Source organism: Engraulis encrasicolus, chromosome 22 (assembly GCF_034702125.1).
Source record: "Engraulis encrasicolus isolate BLACKSEA-1 chromosome 22, IST_EnEncr_1.0, whole genome shotgun sequence".
Taxonomy (NCBI): Eukaryota; Metazoa; Chordata; class Actinopteri; order Clupeiformes; family Engraulidae; genus Engraulis; species Engraulis encrasicolus.
The window spans coordinates 24,687,445-24,707,444 of NC_085878.1; the positions used below are offsets into that span (position 1 = coordinate 24,687,445).

At 44.5% G+C, this 20,000-nt stretch overlaps 1 protein-coding gene across 3 annotated transcripts in view; it reads right to left on the minus strand.

Annotated features, from left to right (window-relative positions):
- Window positions 1–20,000, minus strand: part of adamts17 (ADAM metallopeptidase with thrombospondin type 1 motif, 17) — a 171,222-nt gene that overhangs the window by 18,836 nt on the left and 132,386 nt on the right. For all 3 annotated transcript variants that reach the window (XM_063187709.1, XM_063187708.1, XM_063187706.1), the window contains exons 17-20: window positions 19,363–19,520; window positions 16,340–16,499; window positions 11,098–11,233; window positions 4,078–4,282 (exon numbers count right to left, since the gene is read on the minus strand). In XM_063187709.1, the coding sequence (XP_063043779.1) occupies window positions 4,078–4,282; window positions 11,098–11,233; window positions 16,340–16,499; window positions 19,363–19,520 (659 nt within the window). The remainder of the gene's footprint in view (window positions 1–4,077; window positions 4,283–11,097; window positions 11,234–16,339; window positions 16,500–19,362; window positions 19,521–20,000) is intronic.

Sequence of the window (20,000 nt, forward strand, 5' to 3'; positions counted from 1 at the left end):
ACAGCCATAAAATACATTTTGACAATAGTGTATATTTTTCATATTTTTTTCTTATGTAGATTAGACAGGTCATCAGTTGGGAAAATTAGGCCTTTCGTCCTACCGCACTTTTCTCTGTGGATTACTGACCAGAAGCCCTATTGGAAGAAATTAAATCATGGGGCCACGTCAATTTTTGCTCAGAATTCAATATGGCCGCCAGTTTCCAAAATGACTTGTTTTCATGCATTATTACATTGTACTATAAGGTGATATTCATGAACGATGAACTACTTTCAGCACTATTCTGTCCTATTTCCTTACATACATGTTTACAAAGGTTGACTAAACTAAAAGAAATGAAAATAAAGTTGGCCACCTAGCAATATCTAAAGGAAAGTACTGAAAATAAGGATTGAAATGCACATACAGAGTCTATGGCTGTGAAAATTAGGCCTATTGTCCTGTCAGGGTTTTCACAGTGGATTACAGACCAGAAGGCCTATTGAAAAAGATGAAATCTTGGGACCATCTATGTGCTCCAAAATTCAAAATGTTCCCTGTTTTTCAGAATGGCAGACTTTCACACATTTTCTCAATACTGTAAGGCTATAATTACCAATAGAGATGACCTATTTTCAGTTAAATTGTCCTATCTCCTTACAGACGTGAGTATAAAGGTTGTCTAGAAAAAGGCATGAATATATATACAGGGGGTGGACAAAATAACTGAGACACCTGTCATTTTAGTGTCATTTAGTTCCTCTTGCGTCCACAGTTAATCCTGTTGGATGTGGTTCATCCTTCTTGGTGGTATGCAGACATCACCTTGGATACTGTGGCTCTTGATACACCACAAAGACTTGCTGTCTCGGTCAAAGATGCAACAGTTACACAGAATTTCTCCTTTTTGAACTCTGACATGTCACCCATAATGTTGTGTGCATTGCAACATTTTGAGCAAAACTGTGCTCTTACCCTGCTAATTGAACCTTCACACTTCACTTTACAGGTGCAATGTGCCATTAATGAAGATTGGCCAACAGGCTGGTCCACTTGAGCCATTAAACTTCCAACACTAAAATGAAAGGTGTCTCAGTTATTTCGTCCACCCCCTGTATCTTGCCACTTTGAAATATCCAAAGGAATGTTGTCAAATGATTGAATTTCACAAACACAGTGGACTGCTGAAAAAAGGCATATTGTCTTGCCAAACTGTGTGTGTGTGTGTGTGTGTGTGTGTGTGTGTGTGTGTGTGTGTGTGTGTGTGTGTGTGTGTGTGTGTGTGTGTGTGTGTGTGTGTGTGTGTGTGCGCGCGCGCGCGTGCGTTTGTATGTGTGTGTATGTGTGCCTGAGTGCGCTTTTCTCAAGTGTGTGTGGCCAGTGTGCTTCTTTACATACACTGACATAGACACAGTAGACAGGTTGTGTGTGTGTTGGGGGGGGGCTAAGGTGGGGGGTAGGGAGGACCGAATGATGTGGAGGAGCAGGGGGGATGAATGAGGGGATGAGTGGGGGTAGGGGGGGCAGAGTGGGGTTGGGGGGGGATGAGTCAGGGTTGAATTAGGAGGTGGGGGGGCAGAATAGTATGTTGGGGGATGTAGGAAGAGGGGGTGGAGGAAGAATGAGTCAGGAGGGTTGAGTGTGGGGGGCAGAATAGTGGGGGGTGAGTGAGGGGTGGAGGGGCAGAGTAGCATGGGAAGGATGAGTGAGGGGGTTGGGGGGCAGAATAGTGTGTGTGTGGGGGGGGTGAGTGAGGGGGTGGAGGAGGCAGAATAGTGTGTGGGGGAAAGACACTGTAGAGCAGGGGAAAGATGAGCGGGGGATACGCGCGCGCACACACACACGCACACTCACCCTTGCTCTATGCAAAAACATGTATGCCTGAAAAACTTTTGGTCAGAAATCTAATGTGAAAAGTTTGGCAGATCAATAGCCTTTTCAGCAGTCAATTGTGTACAGTATGTGTAATTCAATCATTTTCTGACAACAATCCTTAGGATATTGTCTATAGGCAAATCTTTCTGTTGCCAACCTTTGTACTCACGTCTGTAGATAGGAGATTTCACTGAAAATAGGTTATCTTTATTGATAATTATGGTCTTATAGTATTGAGAAAAATGTATGAAAGTCTGCCATTCTGAAAAACAGAGAACATTTTGAATTTTGGAGCACATTTGAGATGGCAACCAGCTGGTGAATCTTTTTCAATAGGCCTTCTGGTCTGTAATCCACTGTGAAAACCCTGACAGGACATTAGGCCTAATTTTCGCAGCCATAGACTCTGTATGTGCATTTCAATCATTATTTTCAGCACTTTCCTTTGGATTTTGCAAGGTGGCCAACTTTATTTTCATTTCTGTTAGTTTAGTCAACCTTTGTAAACATGTATGTAAGGAATTAGGACAGAATAGTGCTGAAAGTAGTTCATCGTTCATGAATATCACCTTATAGTACAATGTAATAATGCATGAAAACAAGTCATTTCGGAAAATGGCGGCCATATTGAATTCTGAGCAAAAATTGACGTGGCCCCATGTTTTAATTTCTTCCAATAGGGCTTCTGGTCAGTAATCCACAGAGAAAAGTGCGGTAGGACAAAAGGCCTAATTTTCCCAGCTGATGACCTGTCTAGATGTATGAAAATGCATCTTACTAAAGGTGAAATTGTATTTCAGTTGGCAACAACATGGCTTTTAATTAACTCAAAAGCTCAAAAGTCCTATGGTGTGATGGTAAAAGTCCTATGGTGTGATGGTAAAAGTCCTATGGTGTGACACTTTGGAGTATCACACCAAAGGACAAACAGGTCACACCAAGGGACTAGATATTTGAGAAATAGCTTTTAAAACAACTGGTAGTAAATATTTTTTTTGTTTTGTTGTTTGACTAGATAAATATTGTGTATTCAAATTACTTATTCCTTTATTGGCCTTTGGAATTTATACTTTGATGCATTGTTGATGAATATTTGCTGTTGATTTTAGATACTGTCAAATGATATAAAATGTCATTAATGGTGCTTTGAAACCATAAAATATAACGGTAACAGTGAAGGAAAGATCAGTGAGAGAGTATATAGAGGAGTATAGATGAATAAAGTATGCTGTGGAGAGCTCAATATACAGCATAAATGTGCTGTCCAGCTTGAGATACCAAACAGGCACTGGCCACTACACACTACAGGTTCAATGGTGTGACAGTCATAGCTTACCTACAAAGGTGTGATGGTCATGCCAAGGTCACCCTTCAGTATGAGTCTTATGAGCTCTGCAGGTTACATTCAATGACCGCATGGCTGTCATTAAGAGTTACGATAGGCTGATAATCGACGATTCAAAGACTTATAAGTGTAAAGAGTAGGTCCATATTGACTACAACATTATATTATGATCAAAAGACAAAATAATCATGTTGATATATTTGTTTCTGGCTCAGTTTTGCATTTCTGTCCTTTAGCGTGACATGAATGTCCTACGGTGTGTGACATGTTTTAAACGCTCAAATATTTGTTTGAGCTAAACAATATGTTTGATAAACACTGAATATTGCATTAGGGAAGAACAAATTATCGTCCCTGAAAAGTTAGTATAAATTCGGACAATTTTGAACATTTAAAAGAAAGATATCCCTGTTTTTCCTCGAGGGTTTCTAATAATCTCACTTCTAATGGGAAAAAAAAATACTTAAATGGTAATTTCTCATTAAATTAAGACTTTAAAAAATTGCAATAAATATGAAGAGTGTAACAATGTTCATAAAACTCCATCAAGCCATTTCTACATTACTTAATATATTTATTTCTTAACGTCACACCAAAGGACATATTTTCAGCAAATTGCTTTATCAACGTAAATAAATAATCAATGAATAGACCAACATTGTGACCACTTGGATTTTTTGAAAGATTAATTGCTGCACTACGTAGACATATACTTTTTTCCCTCATAAACAATGTTTTGTGAAAAAAATGTTTTTTGCTGCCTATCCGTCATCTACCCATATATCTAATTCAATGAAAGGTATTGCTCTGGCCTATTGGCCTATTACTCTGACTGTTTATGTAATGTAATGTAATATAATGAAAAGTACTGGCACCTTTGACCACTCGGAGGCCTCCCAGACAGTGAGGCAGTCTCGTCCGTCGCATCCCTGCATGGAGGAGGGCTTGGCACTGAGGCAGTAGCGGTCGTGCGTGTTGACGTAGGAGCCGTTCTGGAGCTGATGCACACACACCACCTCCCGTAGCTGCAGGCCCTTACCACACGTCACAGAGCAGCGGCCCCAGTCACCCGTCACCCAGCTGGGAATGGAGAGAGGAGAGGAGAGGAGAGGAGAGGAGAGGAGAGGAGAGGAGAGGAGAGGAGAGGAGAGGAGGGGGGAGGAGAAGAGAGTAGAGTAGAGGAGATGAGATGAGAGGAGAGGAGAGGAGAGGAGAGGAGAGGAGAGGAGAGGAGAGGAGAGGAGAGGAGGGGGGGAGGAGAAGAGAGTAGAGTAGAGGAGATGAGATGAGATGAGAGGAGAGGAGAGGAGAGGAGAGGAGAGGAGAGGAGAGGAGAGGAGAGGAGAGGAGAGGAGAGGAGAGGAGAGGAGAGGGACATACAGAAAGAGAAGAGAGGGAGAGAGGGACACAGAAAGAAGCAAATGAGAGACATAGAGATAGGGAAGTACAGTAGAGAGAGAGAGAGAGAGAGAGAGAGAGAGAGAGAGAGAGAGAGAGAGAGAGAGAGAGAGAGAGAGAGAGAGAGAGAGAGAGAGAGAGGTGAACAGACAGCAACAGCAGCAGAAAAGAACAGAACAGAGCAGAACAGAAATTACGTGTTGCACATTGTCACGCTTGTGCAGCAGATTTTCCTTGGTGGCAAACCACCCCTGAGGGGAGCACAATGTGTGAGAAAGACAAACCACCCACTACCAGCATTCAACATAACCTTTACCAGAACAAAAGCACATACAGTACAACTCTCTCCTTCAATACACTAGTGACTCACCAGAGACTCAGTGAGGAGGGAGGTCAGACCGTGGGCCTGCTTTCTGGCTATGCAAGAATGACATTGATTTGGAAAGAATGCGAATCGTGACGAGGGGAAAAAAAAAGAAAAAACGACAAATAAAAGGGGAGCAGAGATTAGTCCAAAGGGGAACCTGCTGCCTCACCTCATAGCAATGGCATTGGTTTGAATGCAACTCATACACATATAGTGACACATATAGTGCGTAAGTTGCCAGTGCCATAGACATATACTGTACACACCACTCTTTTCTACCTGAAACTCATACAGTATATAACTGCTTTGCTTCAATCAAAACGAAAGTTGTTTGAGGTCACAATAAAAAGGCAAAGCTATGGTCAGGAAAAAAAGCAAAAAGAGAGAGCATGTATTTGCAGCTGCTAACTGCGGGGCAGTAATGGGTAAGTGGTTAGGGCGTCAGACTTGTAGCCCAAAGGTTGCCGGTTTGTCTCCCGACCTGCCAGGTGGATGGGAGAAGTAATTAACCAGTGCTCTCCCCCATCCTCCTCCATGACTGAGGTACCCTGAGCATGCAACCGTCCCACCGCACTGCTCCCTTGGGGCACCATTGGGGGCTGCCGCCTTGCACGGGTGAGGCATAAATGCAATTTCGATGTGAGCAGTGTGCTGTGGAGTGCTGTGTCACAATGACAATGGGAGTTTCCCGGTTGGGCTTTCGCTTTTCGCTTTTCGCTTTCGCTAACACGAACATAAAAGCTTGAGATAATGTACAACCCACTATTTCATGCAGTCATAGTAGTGTTCCACGTCTGAAGCTCTGTGTAGTCCTCTGAAGTCTCATGTGCACACTTAATGATAAGGCATGGCTGTCATACAGTAGAACAGCAAAAAGGTTGGAAAGAGTTCCCTTTTTTCTTTCCTGTGATAAATGTGTCAAGCCTGGAAGCTTTTTGGCTGTCTTCACCACAAATCCAGGAAGCTTCCTCTCATTACCGCGCCTTTAGAGCCAAAGACAAAGCGCAAATTGTGTGCATCTGTGGTGAGGATCTTGAAGGGTGGCGTGGCGTGGAGAATGAATGGTTCAGCAGCTTCGCAAAGAGGAAAGGAAAGGCAGACAAATTTGAAGTCGATTTGCTCAACTGAAAGTTCTGTGGAAACTTTCTACACACCTTTTTTTTTCATGGACAACCTGAGAAAAGGGTCTGTAGGTGGTCAACGCTATCACAAGTGCTCAATTAAACAGAGAAGGTCCAAAATCTGAGATGATCATGCAACAATAAAATTACATTTGTGTTAAGTTGTCAGTTGTCAGTATGCAACTACCGGGGCTAGACTCCAAGACTGTGTACTAGGAGGAACTAACACCAAGGTTTTATTGTTTTCTATTCAGTTAGACAGATTTAATTGGCAATCAGAAACACCCACTCAATATCAGGGTGGGATAGGATATTGATTGGATGTTTCTGATTGGCTATTCCAACCAGGAAACTGGGCTTTAATTACAGTGTACTCACTCATTTGGTACAGTGGAATAACTGGTGTAAATGTAAGTACAACTGTATCTACATACCAAAGGAGCCTTGGTAAAAGCCCCATTAAAATAAAGTAGTGCCCTTTTTTGGTTGCAAAATCAAGAGTTGTAAGTGCTTCGGACCTGTTGAACCATGCTGTGTCCATACACAGTAAATACTACAATGTCGACTTAACATCTTATAGATTGTATTTGGCCCCAGAGTACTATCTCTTGATTTATGTAATGCTGTACTTTATTTTAGGGGACGGGAAGTGAGTGGGAGAGAGAAAAGTGGGGAGGATCTGCAAATGACCCAGGCCGGAATCGAACCTGGGTCGCCGGCGTAGTAACCCAGTGCCATACCGTTAGGCCACGGCAGGGCCACGTAATTCTGTACTCTATTACACAGTACTCTGTACCAGTCATTGCTTCACTAACTTGGTGAGAGCTAGATAATCAATCCCAGAGGTCCTAGAGCCTTAAATCTGGTGGGTTATCTCCTGCGCGTCACGGCATCTAAGACCCCGAGAGCTACAACAACAAATCTAGCCAACTCCAAGAGACAGGAAGGGGAAGTCAGGGAAGACTCGTGGCCAGGTCAACCCATAACAGTGTCCATCACATCTCTGTGATCTCAGGAGGCCTCGACTGGGGCATGCAGAGCTGAGGGCCCCCCCCTTCTCCTTATCTGAGACGTGGACAACAGCAAAGCCATTAGAACGGTTAAGTGAACTGCTGCGATTCGCTCGGCCCAGCTCGTTTTGTCACCAGCGGCACTGCTACTTCAATCAGACCGTTATCTCTCTCTCTCTCCGTCTCTTTCTCCCCCTCTCTCTCTCTCTCTCTTTCTCACTCTCACTCTCTCTCTGGACCGTGTGAACGGCCGTGCTGACCGAGTCCTGCAATTCATTAGAAGTTCAAATGAGACTTTTATGTGTCTCTTTCCCACCGCCATCACACACCCGGTCCGGCAGCCGGCACTGTCAAAGCCATCCAGTGTGTGTGTGTGTGTGTGTGTGTGTGTGTGTGTGTGTGTGTGTGTGTGTGTGTGTGTGTGTGTGTGTGTGTGTGTGTGTGTGTGTGTGTGTGTGTGTGTGTGTGTGTGTGTTTGATGGGGGTTGATGTGATGGAAGTTCAAGATGAGTGTGTAGGAGAGGGACGTGGGCTCACACACTACTGGACCGGATCACATGTAGGACACACACACACACACACACACACCACTCACACCACACACACACACACACACACACACACACACACACACACACACACACACACACACACACACACACACACACACACACACACACACACACACACACACACACAAAGAAATCCACCCACAACCAGTCTTTAAGTACCTCTGCCAGGTTCCATCAGAAAACTTTTCCTATCATTCAGAGCTGTCTAAATTGCAATACTGGGCACTCAACACAGCGACACACTAGACATAAAACTTTGCATGAACAGTCAAATTTGTTTAATTGCATCAAAGTCGCGCTAAGAAAGGATATTTCCAGTCACGTTTCTCAAATAGAGAACATATGAAGAAAAACAGAGCACGCTGCGCACTTTATTAAGTTTGGGTTGGAACAGGGCTCTTGATTTAATATCCTTCTCTCTCTGCTCTGCTGCTGGCTTTATTGAAGACAGGGCTATTACACTCTCTAGTAAGTGGCAAAGTGCTAAACTTTCATAACAGTAGACCACCCTGTCTCCAATCTGAGATATATGAAGGGTGTTTTTAAGTTTGTTGGGGGGGGGTTGTTGTTCCTCGCCCTTCTTTCTGTTCTCATGACACTGAGGTGAAGGATTACAATACTATAAACTAGACTGCCTGTGCAGTCGCCTTCGACTGCTTAAGGTATATCCCCGAAACGCGACGCTTCCAGTCCCCAATCATTCCTACCACTCCTGTCCACCTTTTCATGAACGTTTATGATAAATACAAAATATAAAATAAATATATTTAATATCTATACATAGATCAATGACGTGCATAGGCTTAAAACCAAATGACTATTGTGAAAATGAAGGAAATAATGGGGCAAATGGTAACACTGTTTTAATGGTTCAATATTACAGTGGATATACCACATTAGGTACAGTGTAATAACCAGTGTAACAATATTTAATACCACGTCATACCAGTGTGACACCATGTACCAATTTTGTACTTATATCATGTAGGCTATTTGTGTGTAAGTGGTATTACATGGTATTGCATATTTGTACACTGGTATTACACTAGTATTACATGGTATTACATATTGTTACACTGGTTATTACACTGTACCTGGTATTGCCTATTTTTACACTGGTATTACACTAGTATTACATGGTATTAAATATTGTTACACTGGTTATTACACTGTAGGCCTACCTGATATGGTAGATTCACTGAAATGGTGAACCATTAAATTAAGGAGTTACCGGGCAAATCAATCAAATCGGCCATCTTGAATTCGGCCATCTTGAAAGTGTTAACCTCCAAACTCTAATCAGTTCATGAACCCACCCTAGAGCATTCACACACCAAATCTGGGACAAATCCATCCACCCGGTCAGAAGTAATGGGCCAAACAAAAATTCGGCCATCTTGAATTCGGCCATCTTGAAATTGTTGACCTCCAAACTCGAATCAGTTCATGAACCTACCCTAGAACATTCACACACCAAATCTGGGACAAATCCATCCACCCGGTCAGAAGTTATGGACCAAACATAAAAATTCGGCCATCTTGAATTCGGCCATCTTGAAAGTGTTAACCTCCAAACTCTAATCAGTTCATGAACCCACCCTAGAGCATTCACACACCAAATCTGGGACAAATCCATCCACCCGGTCAGAAGTAATGGGCCAAACAAAAATTCGGCCATCTTGAATTCGGCCATCTTGAAATTGTTGACCTCCAAACTCGAATCAGTTCATGAACCCACCCTAGAGCATTCACACACCAAATCTGGGACAAATCCATCCACCCGGTCAGAAGTAATGGGCCAAACAAAAAATTCGGCTATCTTGAATTCGGCCATCTTGAAATTGTTGACCTCCAAACTCGAATCAGTTCATGAACCTACCCTACAACATTCACACACCAAATCTGGGACAAATCCATCCACCCGGTCAGAAGTTATGGACCAAACATAAAAATTCGGCCATCTTGAATTCGGCCATCTTGAAAGTGTTAACCTCCAAACTCTAATCAGTTCATGAACCCACCCTAGAGCATTCACACACCAAATCTGGGACAAATCCATCCACCCGGTCAGAAGTAATGGGCCAAACAAAAATTCGGCCATCTTGAATTCGGCCATCTTGAAATTGTTGACCTCCAAACTCGAATCAGTTCATGAACCTGCCCTAGAGCATTCACACACCAAATCTGGGACAAATCCAAACATCCGTTCAAAAGCTATCGCGTTAACACGAAAGACCTTACGCGGCGGCGGCGGCGGACGCGGCGGCGGCGGACGCGGCGGCGGTGGTGCACGCAAAACCATTACATCCCCGACGCTCCGCGTTTCGGGGATATAATAAGACCCTGTTAACGTGTATATACATATTTTTGTAAACATATACTTTTTAATCTGCTGTAGCCCTTTCAATTACATGCAGAGTTTCAGCTCCCCTGAAGAAGAAGACCTCCCCTCCCTCTTGCCAAATAAAAGAAACATGCATTCTATTGCAAATGAAAGACATGTTCATCATTGTTCACATTTCTTGTGCAGTGTTTTTCTTTGTTTCCTAAGTCACTTTGGATAACAGCGCCTGCTGAATGTTATGTAATGTAAAATGTTAGGTGAGCTGGTAAAAAAGACAGACAGCCATTGTTGTATTGTTGGCCTACCGGACGGCAAGGTGACAGTGCTGTAGAATGTCTGAATTAGGTTCCTACATTGCATCATCCCAACTAGTCAATTTCTGACAACCTTTGACCAGACAGCAATTTTTGATGTCTAAGGCTAGCCCTTGGCCTCAAAAGTGACATGCGCATCAAATGTGCCCCCTAGTGGCAGCATGACTTCACTGACGGTTACGATTAGGGAAAGGTCCGAGTTGAGGTGACATTATCAAAATGCGACGTGGCTGGTATGCCTTCGACGTCAAAAATTGCCACCTGGTCAACAGTAGTCAGAAATGGAGAATTGAGAAGTTGGGGAGAGACTGTGTTTGAATTTGCATTTTTCGCAATTTTCTCAAACAATTTCCACTTTGAAGCAAAGCAGGAAACATGAGATTTATACAAGTTTATATCTATGCCACCAGATGCTACCTGTCCATGCATTGAATCGAATGTGTCCAACAATGTCAAAAAAGGTCCAACGGTCCAAACATCAAAACTAAGAAAATTCAGAGCACACCACAGAGCGAACCTGATAACACACTGGGCGAAACGTGCCGTTCACTCCCAGAAAAATAAACTAAGAAAAAATAACAGTAAGCAGTGTGCAGTGTCTTCTGAATTTTCTTCGTTGCTCAACTTTTCCTGCACATGTGTTACTGAAGGCTTGTGCACAGGACTCTCTCTGAACTCTGATCAAAACCAAGCTGTTTGATTGAGGCTGTAAGGGTAAGTGTTGAATGAATAGAATAGTTCAGAATAGGGGCAATAAAAGGCCTCTTACCGGTACTGGCAGGGATGGGTGTTGCAGTGGCGAATCTGAGGCGCAGGTCGATTCTCGGGGTGGCAGTGGCTGTCATTCACCAGTGTCATGGTCTTATTCACAAGCTTCATGCAGGCCACAACCGTCCTCCTCTCTCCTGAAGACACAAAAACATAACCATGAACTCAGAGACACAAACACACAGCACACAGCACACACACACACGCACACACGCACGCACACACACACACACGCACGCACGCACGCACGCACGCACGCACGCACGCACGCACGCACACACACACACACACACGTACACACACACACACACAAACACACACACGCATGGACTCGATAATTCAATTACAGTATTGAAACCACAAGCATAAACACGCTACACAATAATTGTGTCATACATTTTATATCTGAACATTTAGCCAACTCAAGTAGGTCACATGAGGTTGTCTATTTAAAATTGTTGTATGACATAATGTGGTAATGGAAAAGTTTGCTCTGACTTAGGCAAAGAAACACACATTTTGAAACAAAGGCTCTCGCTAGCCTCTTTTCTGATCAGTGCAACAACACCCATCTAATTGAGAGGCAATTACAGAATATAAAACACAGTTAATTAGAACTAATGGCCTTAATGGCAAAAAAACGAGCCGCGTTATTTTTAGTGCTTGACTCCGGTCCGCTGGCCTGTGACCAAATCATGACTGGGGTAGGCAGTGACCCTTGCTCACAATGGGGAAACTTGCTCCCATAAGGGGGCCTTGCCGAAGTGTTTGTAGCCCCCTCTGAAACCAATAGGCAGAGGGCCAAATGCTGGGATTAGCTCATTAATTCTCTGTTGTGGCAAATGTGCCAAGCCAAACCGGGCAGCCAAAAAAAATCTTGTCCCCACGTTGCGCAGCCACCTGGGACCGAGCAACTTTGCTTCAAAGGGTGACTTTTTAATCCTTTTTTGAGAACAATTACAGTACACGCATTACTGTCAGTATTTTTTATTCTTTCTTTCTTTCTTTCTTTCTTTCTTTCTTTCTTTCTTTCTTTCTTTCTTCTCTACCCCCTCATCCCGTTGTCCAGAAAAATAACTATGTACCTACAAGTGTCATCAGTGGTGTGCCACCTTTCACAACCTTATCCCTTGCTCCAGGAGCAAAACTATGTACAGTACCTATAAATGACAACAGTGGTGTGTTTTTTATGAAGTCGGTGTCAGTAAAAGCTGTGCAGGTTTGTAAGCCCAGCACCTGTTCGCAAAGGCAAGGCTTAAGCCTTTTATGACACTGACTGCCATGATAACAACAATGGAGAGAGAGAGAGAGAGAGAGAGAGAGAGAGAGAGAGAGAGAGAGAGAGAGAGAGAGAGTACAAAGGACCCAGTCTCCGCTCTGCTCTGCTAGCCATCAGAAAGCGCCCCTGCCTCTGCTGGCCTCCACTGAGTAGGCTGCAGGACTGTGCTGTCACTGTGCTCGCCCTTATTCAACAAGGAATCTCCTTTTGTGCTGTTAGTTTAGTCTACGTCTGACAAAAAGAACAATGATTTACGGTAACCATGGCAACTCCGTCGATGGAATTTTTTCCATCTCTGCAAAGTTTCTGTTGGCCCAACGCTTTTTCAAAGGCGTCAGCACGAACATTTCTAAACAACTGGAGAGCCACACATTGAAAAAAAGGCCTAAGCAAGAACATTCATTTTAAGGCATTACAAGAATAAGTAATAAGATAAACGCTAATTTTTAGCCTTCAATGGAGATCAGTGATGTGCCCTTGCAGTTTACATTACAATTACAGAGCCAACCCCACTGACTCCAGAAGCCCTATCCCCTATCCTTTGAGAGTCAATTTATCACACATATTATTTCACATTTCTGTTGCCAATTAGTTGCCTCCCAACAGCCCATAAATAACACAGTGCCTGTGTAGTCCTCAAAAGATGTTTTGAGAAGATGTCATGGGATGGGCTGGGGCAGCGGGGGCAGGCTCTGGCTGGGGGAAATTGCTTTTAAAGATTTTAGGCGGCGACCCAATGACTGATTAATACGGCGCTTTAAAAACATCAACATTGAAATGGAGGTTTGATAAATAAACGACTCTAAAATTTGTCTGACACCTCATACTGAGATCAAAGCAGCCCTGCTGACTTGCTATTTCAATGGGGTGGGAGAGGATGCATTTGCGTCAGTACATATGAGGGGACGGGGGGTAGGCCAGGGGGAAGGCAGTGGAGCATGGGGTGTACTGTAGGGGGGTTGAACTGGGGTGTGGTAGTGGTAAAGTAAGCAGACCATGTAAGCAGATTATGTATACTATATTATACTTTCAAGTTTTCAAATAAACTTGATTATTCCCGTTTGTGTTCACAGAAAAGACAATTTGCAAAGGAATACAATGTATTATCATTATATGATTAATTTCTCCTCAGAACGAAATGCCATCTCACAGCAATAACAACGTGACACACACCCAATTATTGTACACGCGTCTTTCTGCCACAACCACCCTGGGATGGGGATGAAGTTGAGAAATCCAGTATGGCTTGCTCTCCACTCTCCCCGTCTGCATCTGTGGGCCCTGTGGGCTCTGTTTGAGTTGGCACATCTGGCACCCGAACCAATGTCACTGCACAGGAGGCCACTGCTGCAGTACAATGCTCCACAATACTGCCATGACACAGAAATTCGCAAAGTGGGCCAAGGGTGTAAATAGTGGGTAAAATGGGGGGTAGTGCTGATAACATAAGGAGACTGGATGTACACTATGAATAATTATGGATGAATACCTTAGACTAAGGCTCTTTTCTACTGTGGGTTTTCTGGTAGGCTTAAAGCTCAACAGAGCGCGACTCGTCTGCCACTTTTTGCTTATCGATTGAGTCGCTGTGTGGTGCTTATTCGAAAAGCAAAAAGTGGCGGCCGAGTCGCACTGTGTCGAGCTGTAGGCCAACCAGAAAACTGGCAGTGGAAAAGAGGCATAAGTAAATAAACAATGAGTCTAGGAATGATGTTGGTGCATTGTAGAACGTCAAATGTTTTTAAGAAAAAAATGCACATGCTTTTCAAAGACTTGGGCGGCCATGTCCATGCTCCCATGGCTGCCTGTCTCCCCAGCTGCATCTTTTGGGCAGTGTTGCCAGATGTGTCTGATCAAATCCCACCCAAAAGGTTCTCAAAAACCGCCAAAATGTGCTAAATTCCGCCCAATTTCAACAAATTGCATTGAGTTCTATGGGCGCAAAACTGCAGAAAAAAACCGCCAAATGGTCCATTTTTCCCATTTTTACCCGCAGACGGCCATCCAAAGTAGCCCAATTGGGCGGGTAACCACCCAATCTGGCAACACTGTCTGCGGGCCGTGCTTCAGCTCTGCTCTGCTTGAGTCGGCACATCTGCCACTCGAGCCATTCGCTGCACAGAAGGCCACTGTCACAGTAGGGTACAACGCACACTCCGCATTGCATACCACGGCACGGCACCGCGGGACACATGTGTGGCACATTTCAGATTGCACTGGCACTGACTGACCACATCAAAAATGGCTGAGTCAGCTGGAGGAGGGAGAGAGGAAGTGGGACCAGGGGCGCGCCATGTGTTCCGATTCGCTACGCGCGGCACGTTCAGAAGTGTTTCGCATCCCTGTGGCTGTGCCACTTTCCCTCTGAGGAATGGGGCCTGTCTCCCTCTAGTTGGCTACATACAGAGAAGGTCATGCAGCGATGCCTTCAGAGACTGGAAGGCACATCCCCATGTCTCTCTCTCTCTCTCTGCAAATGTGTGTGTGTGTGTGTGTGTGTGTGTGTGTGTGTGTGTGTGTGTGTGTGTGTGTGTGTGTGTGTGTGTGTGTGTGTGTGTGTGTGTGTGTGAGTGTGTATGTGTGTGTGTGTGTGTCCGTGCGTGCCTGCGTGTGTGTGTTCATGTATGCGTGTATACTTGTGTGTGTGTCCCTGTCAAAGTGATGGTATTAACATTAGTGAGGGGGCTCATTCTGTTTGAGGGGTGAGGAGGGGGGTGAAGGCTTGGTGCTTCACTGCCTTTTATCAAAAGGACAAATGCTTTATTCCCTCTCAAACGTTCACAAGACACGCATATAAATTTAATACAAAATTCTTAACTGTCTGGAAGGCTCAAGTAGAAGCAGCTGTCAACTGGCAAAAAGCGTACAAGCGTACAAGTCACACCCACTGAAAGCCGACGAACAAAAGGCTCTCACACTGCCAGTGTTCAGTCCAAAGTTATCAAATCCAATATCAAATCAGCGACGTCTTGTTTCAATTACAGGCAGTGGAAATTTAATGAGAACAACTGGTGTGAGAATTCAACGTTTCAGATCTGCAAGAAATCATCCGTTGAATAACGCATAAACAAATACTGAAGTTTTGTGATACTGGGGGACCACAAGAGTAGTCAGTGAAAAAATAACAATAAAAAACGAACAAAATCCAAACACTTCAGAACAGCAGTAGCCTCTTCCACGTACTTTTTCAAAGTCTTTCATTGGAATCAGGACTTTTGAGATAGCAGGGAAACAACTTCATTAATAGTTTGGCAAGTATATGTTTGAGGAAAAAGAAGAGTCAGGATTTTCAGGTCTCCTTTCCCTCAACATTTTCCCACACTCGGATGACTTCATAAATAATCAGAGAATATCGAGACTTAAGAAGTCAATTTGGACCCTATAAAAAACCTCCAAGTCAAGCCAAATTACTTCTCTGTTGTAGAGCATTACTGTAAAAACTCATTGAATATGAGACTTACATTTGACATTGACATAATATTAACTTCAGCTGGCACTCTTATCCAAATAAATAACTGCACTTATTATGTGGGTACTGCTTTGATTTGCTGCGCTGAGAGGATGAGGACAGAGGTGGGAGGTGAGACGGCAGAGAAGCAAGGCCAGAGATAGCAGTTTGATGTATCCCTATGAAAATGAATGGAGTGCAATGGGAAAGTCACTGATCAGCAATTAATCAAGAGAGCACTTCCCTCACCATTTCTAATCCCCTCTGTCAATTGTCGATAGTAGATGGGAAAAAAAAACAATCCCTCCTTACGTACCATCTGCACCTCTTGTTCGGAGCATTTCCAGTGCACTTTGTGTCTGCTCGTGATGTTGGCTATGATTACATGTATGTCCTCGATTGTAAGTCGCTTTGATTAAAAAGCGTCTGCCAAATGCAACGTAATGTAATGTAATGTAGATGCCTAAGCATGGTTGAATCTTGCAGACATATTGCAAATCTGATGTAGCCACTGACCTCCACCACACTGGACGTTACATCCTTCCCAGCTGCTGTGTGTCCAGAGGTAGAGATGCTCTGGCTGGCGCTGAACCTCGCTGCTGTTCTCCTGGGTCTGGTTCAGAGACACTGTGTACTCGTAGTGGATACCGTACGTCTGGTCGTGAAACAACAGTACCTGAAGGGTTTGTGGGACATACAATTTTACTTAAATTATTAATTTGAAACAACACAACACTAAGCAGAATTTTCAACAAATACTGTACCTTTCAGGAGTCATTTCAGTGCCTAACAGAGTGAAATGTGAATGAATATGAAGGCAGTTTCCAGGGGATATACATACATCCCTTTAGTACGTTTGGAAATGCTCTCTGGAATTCAACGAATGACGTTCCGAAATCAGTTCAGTTCATCAACAGTTCAACAATAACAGAGTGAAATGCAAATGAACGTGTTGCACTTTGCAACCGTCCAGTCCATGGGTTATACCGGCACCTCCCCTAGATAAGTTTGGAGGAGCTCTCTGTCCATCTTGAATGAGGGACAATTCCACTTTCTGTAAGGTAACCAGAGGGTGGTTGACATTTTCTTGAGCTTCGCGAAAATAGCACTATTCTGTATAATGGTATGCTATGGTTAGAATGCTAAGAACATCCTAGTTCAACAGCCCCACAGGTAAAAAGTGGCTTAACGTGGCTTATGGGGGGAAAGCAGACCTACGCAACATCGCTCACGAAGAACTGATAGCAATTAGTGGCTGGCACTTAATGTGGAACTGTATTCCCCTTGGAAAAGCACCCTGTGTTTCCAGGTGCAAAGTGGAATCTATCTTTCTACTTTGAGTGTTTCATTATCCCATGGTAATCTCCAAGAACATCTGAAGCAATCCTCTCATACATTAGCTGGGCTTTGAATTAGGCAGCATCTCTCCCAGTCTCTGCATCTGTGTCTGCCCCCCACCTCTCTCTCTCTCTCTCTCTCACACACACACACACACACACACACACACACACACACACACACACACACACACACACACACACACACACACACACACACACACACACACACACACACACACACACACACACACACACACACACACACACACTGCGGTTCAGGGCGACTTATCTGTTTGACTCCTGAGATTTGAAACATCACAGACCGACCACAGAGGAAAGTCTTTTTCCACCGTTGTAGTTCAGCTCAGCTAGGTGTATTAGCGCAACAGAGCTCTCCACTCACACACCCAAGCATTCATTGGTTCATTCATTCTCATTCAAGGTCGAGTTTTAGCGTCACAGCTTTCCACCGAGGCCCGCCGGCTCTCCGGCAATTTGGCTAAATATTGTGCAGGGATGAAAACACTTGGGTTTGTTTGAAGTGGGGTGACTGAGGTCCAAAGGGCTTTTGCGTTTTTCTTCTTCTTCTTTCAAATCTGGGCAAGAACAGCAGGCTGCTTTTGATTTCTTTTTTTAATCCGAGTTAATTGTAAATCTCCTTGCCTCAAGGGTTTCTTCGCTGAACTGGGTTACTCCGTGAAGGATCTTGTGAGTCGGCAAGGTGGGTAAGAAGAGCATAGATTCTGATGTCTGATTTTGTTGCTGTGTTAGTTTGACCAGGTCCAGATACAGGGAGGATCTGTTTGTGTGTGTGTGTGTGTGTGTGTGTGTGTGTGTGTGTGTGTGTGTGTGTGTGTGTGTGTGTGTGTGTGTGTGTGTGTGTGTGTGTGTGTGTGTGTGTGTGTGTGTGTGTGTGTGTGTGTGCGCGTGTGTGTGTGTGTGTGTGCGTGTGTGTGTGTGCGCGCGCGCGCGCGTGTGTGTGTGTGTGTGTCCCCCAATGTAAGTGAAACAAGGTGCTAACCGTATCCTATTTCAGTTTGTTAACCCATTTCTTATGCACAGGTTTTAGTAAACTTTGGCGAAGCATGATGTCACGATGAAACCAAAGAAACAGATACATGCGTTTCATGAGCAACAGGAGAAATCTGTTCCAGATTTACCCCCTTGAAAATCCAAAAGTACCTCACTGACTACACGAGTCAGTATGGGACCAGCTCGAGGATTCTAAATCTAAGTCATTGCCCTGAAAATGATGGCGGAGGTTGTGATGTCTGAGAAAAAAATGTTTGAGCTGTTTACCCTGGAAGCCGACGCGGTCTGTCTGCGTTTCTGACGTCCAATCGGCAAGTGTGCTCTCTCATCTGTGCCCTGCATGTGTTTTCCAGTTGCAGATCCCCACCGAGCAACCACTCCACTCGACAACTGGGGTCAAAGGGTTCTCTTAAAAAAGATGAACTGCTCTCTCTCTCTCTCTCTCTCTCTCTCTCTCTCTCTCTAGGCCTCACTGCCTCCCTCAGTCCCTCTCCATCTGACTTCAAAAAAATGTCTTGCATACATAAATACTTTTTTTTCCACTGGCCACATGAGTGTAAATGTAATGTACACAGGCGGAAATCCTCCCAACAACATTAGAAGGAAAATAAACGTGGAGAAGGTAGAGAGCGTAGAGGAATGGAGTGGAGAGAGTGGAGGTTGGAATGAAGGGCCTACGGTACCTCTCTGCTCAAGCATGCTGCTGCCTTCTCCCTCCACCTCCTCCACTTCCCTCGCCCCATGCCCAGCCACCACCCAGGGCTGCAATAACGCAAAGGCTAGATATGGCTGCAGCCTAGGGGCCCCCACCTGCCAGGGTGCCCCTAATAGGCCAAAAGTGGAAAGAAATTCCAAATTGTGACAGGATGCAATATTGAATAATCATGTGTCAAGTTGAGTGCAGTTGGTAGACATGTAAATCCTTAATTCTTAGCTGGTAATTATGACACTGTCAACGTAAATTTGTCACGGAATTTGTTTTCCAGGGGGCCCACAGCAACCTGTAGCCTAGGGGCCCCAGACCGTCTTAATCCGGTCCTGCAAGCCCCCATCACCTTCACCCATACCCTCCACCCATCTCCTTCCATACTCACCAACCCACCCCCCCCTTCTCCACTCCAACCTTCTCTTCCACTCGCCCCCTTGGCCCTTCACTAATGGCTTTACCATGAGGTGCAGAGGTGTCTTAGTGGGTCCCTTCGCCGACATCTTTTCCCACAGTCCCCGTCGCACGTAGCGCACCGTCGTGCCGGCCAGCTCGAACTCGCCCGGCAGCTCGATCTTCCAGTCGCTGTTGATGGATCGCTTGGTTGAGTCTTTCAGCGCTGTGGCGGCAGATGCATGGATGGACAGACAGAGAGAGAGAGAGAGAGAGAGAGAGAGAGAGGGAGAGAGGGGGGGGGGGGGCGACATAAAGATTACAGCTATGCTTCGGAATGACTTCATTGAAATTCAGGACCCCTCTACAGACAGATAACACAAGGGGTGCAGATCACTGGCTATATCAACAGAACATGGGGGTGGAGGTGCGTGGAGGAAGGATGGAAAAAACTCTGTTAACATATGATCACAATTTGCTGGGCCTGTGATGTAACTAAAACACCCACATAAAAAACATCCATATACACTCCATATGTCTCCCCTGACCAGAAGAACAGCAATGGAGGGATTTATCCGTACACACACACACACACACACACACACACACACACACACACACACACACACACACACACACACACACACACACACACACACACACACACACACACACACACTGCACATACAAGCATACATACAGTACA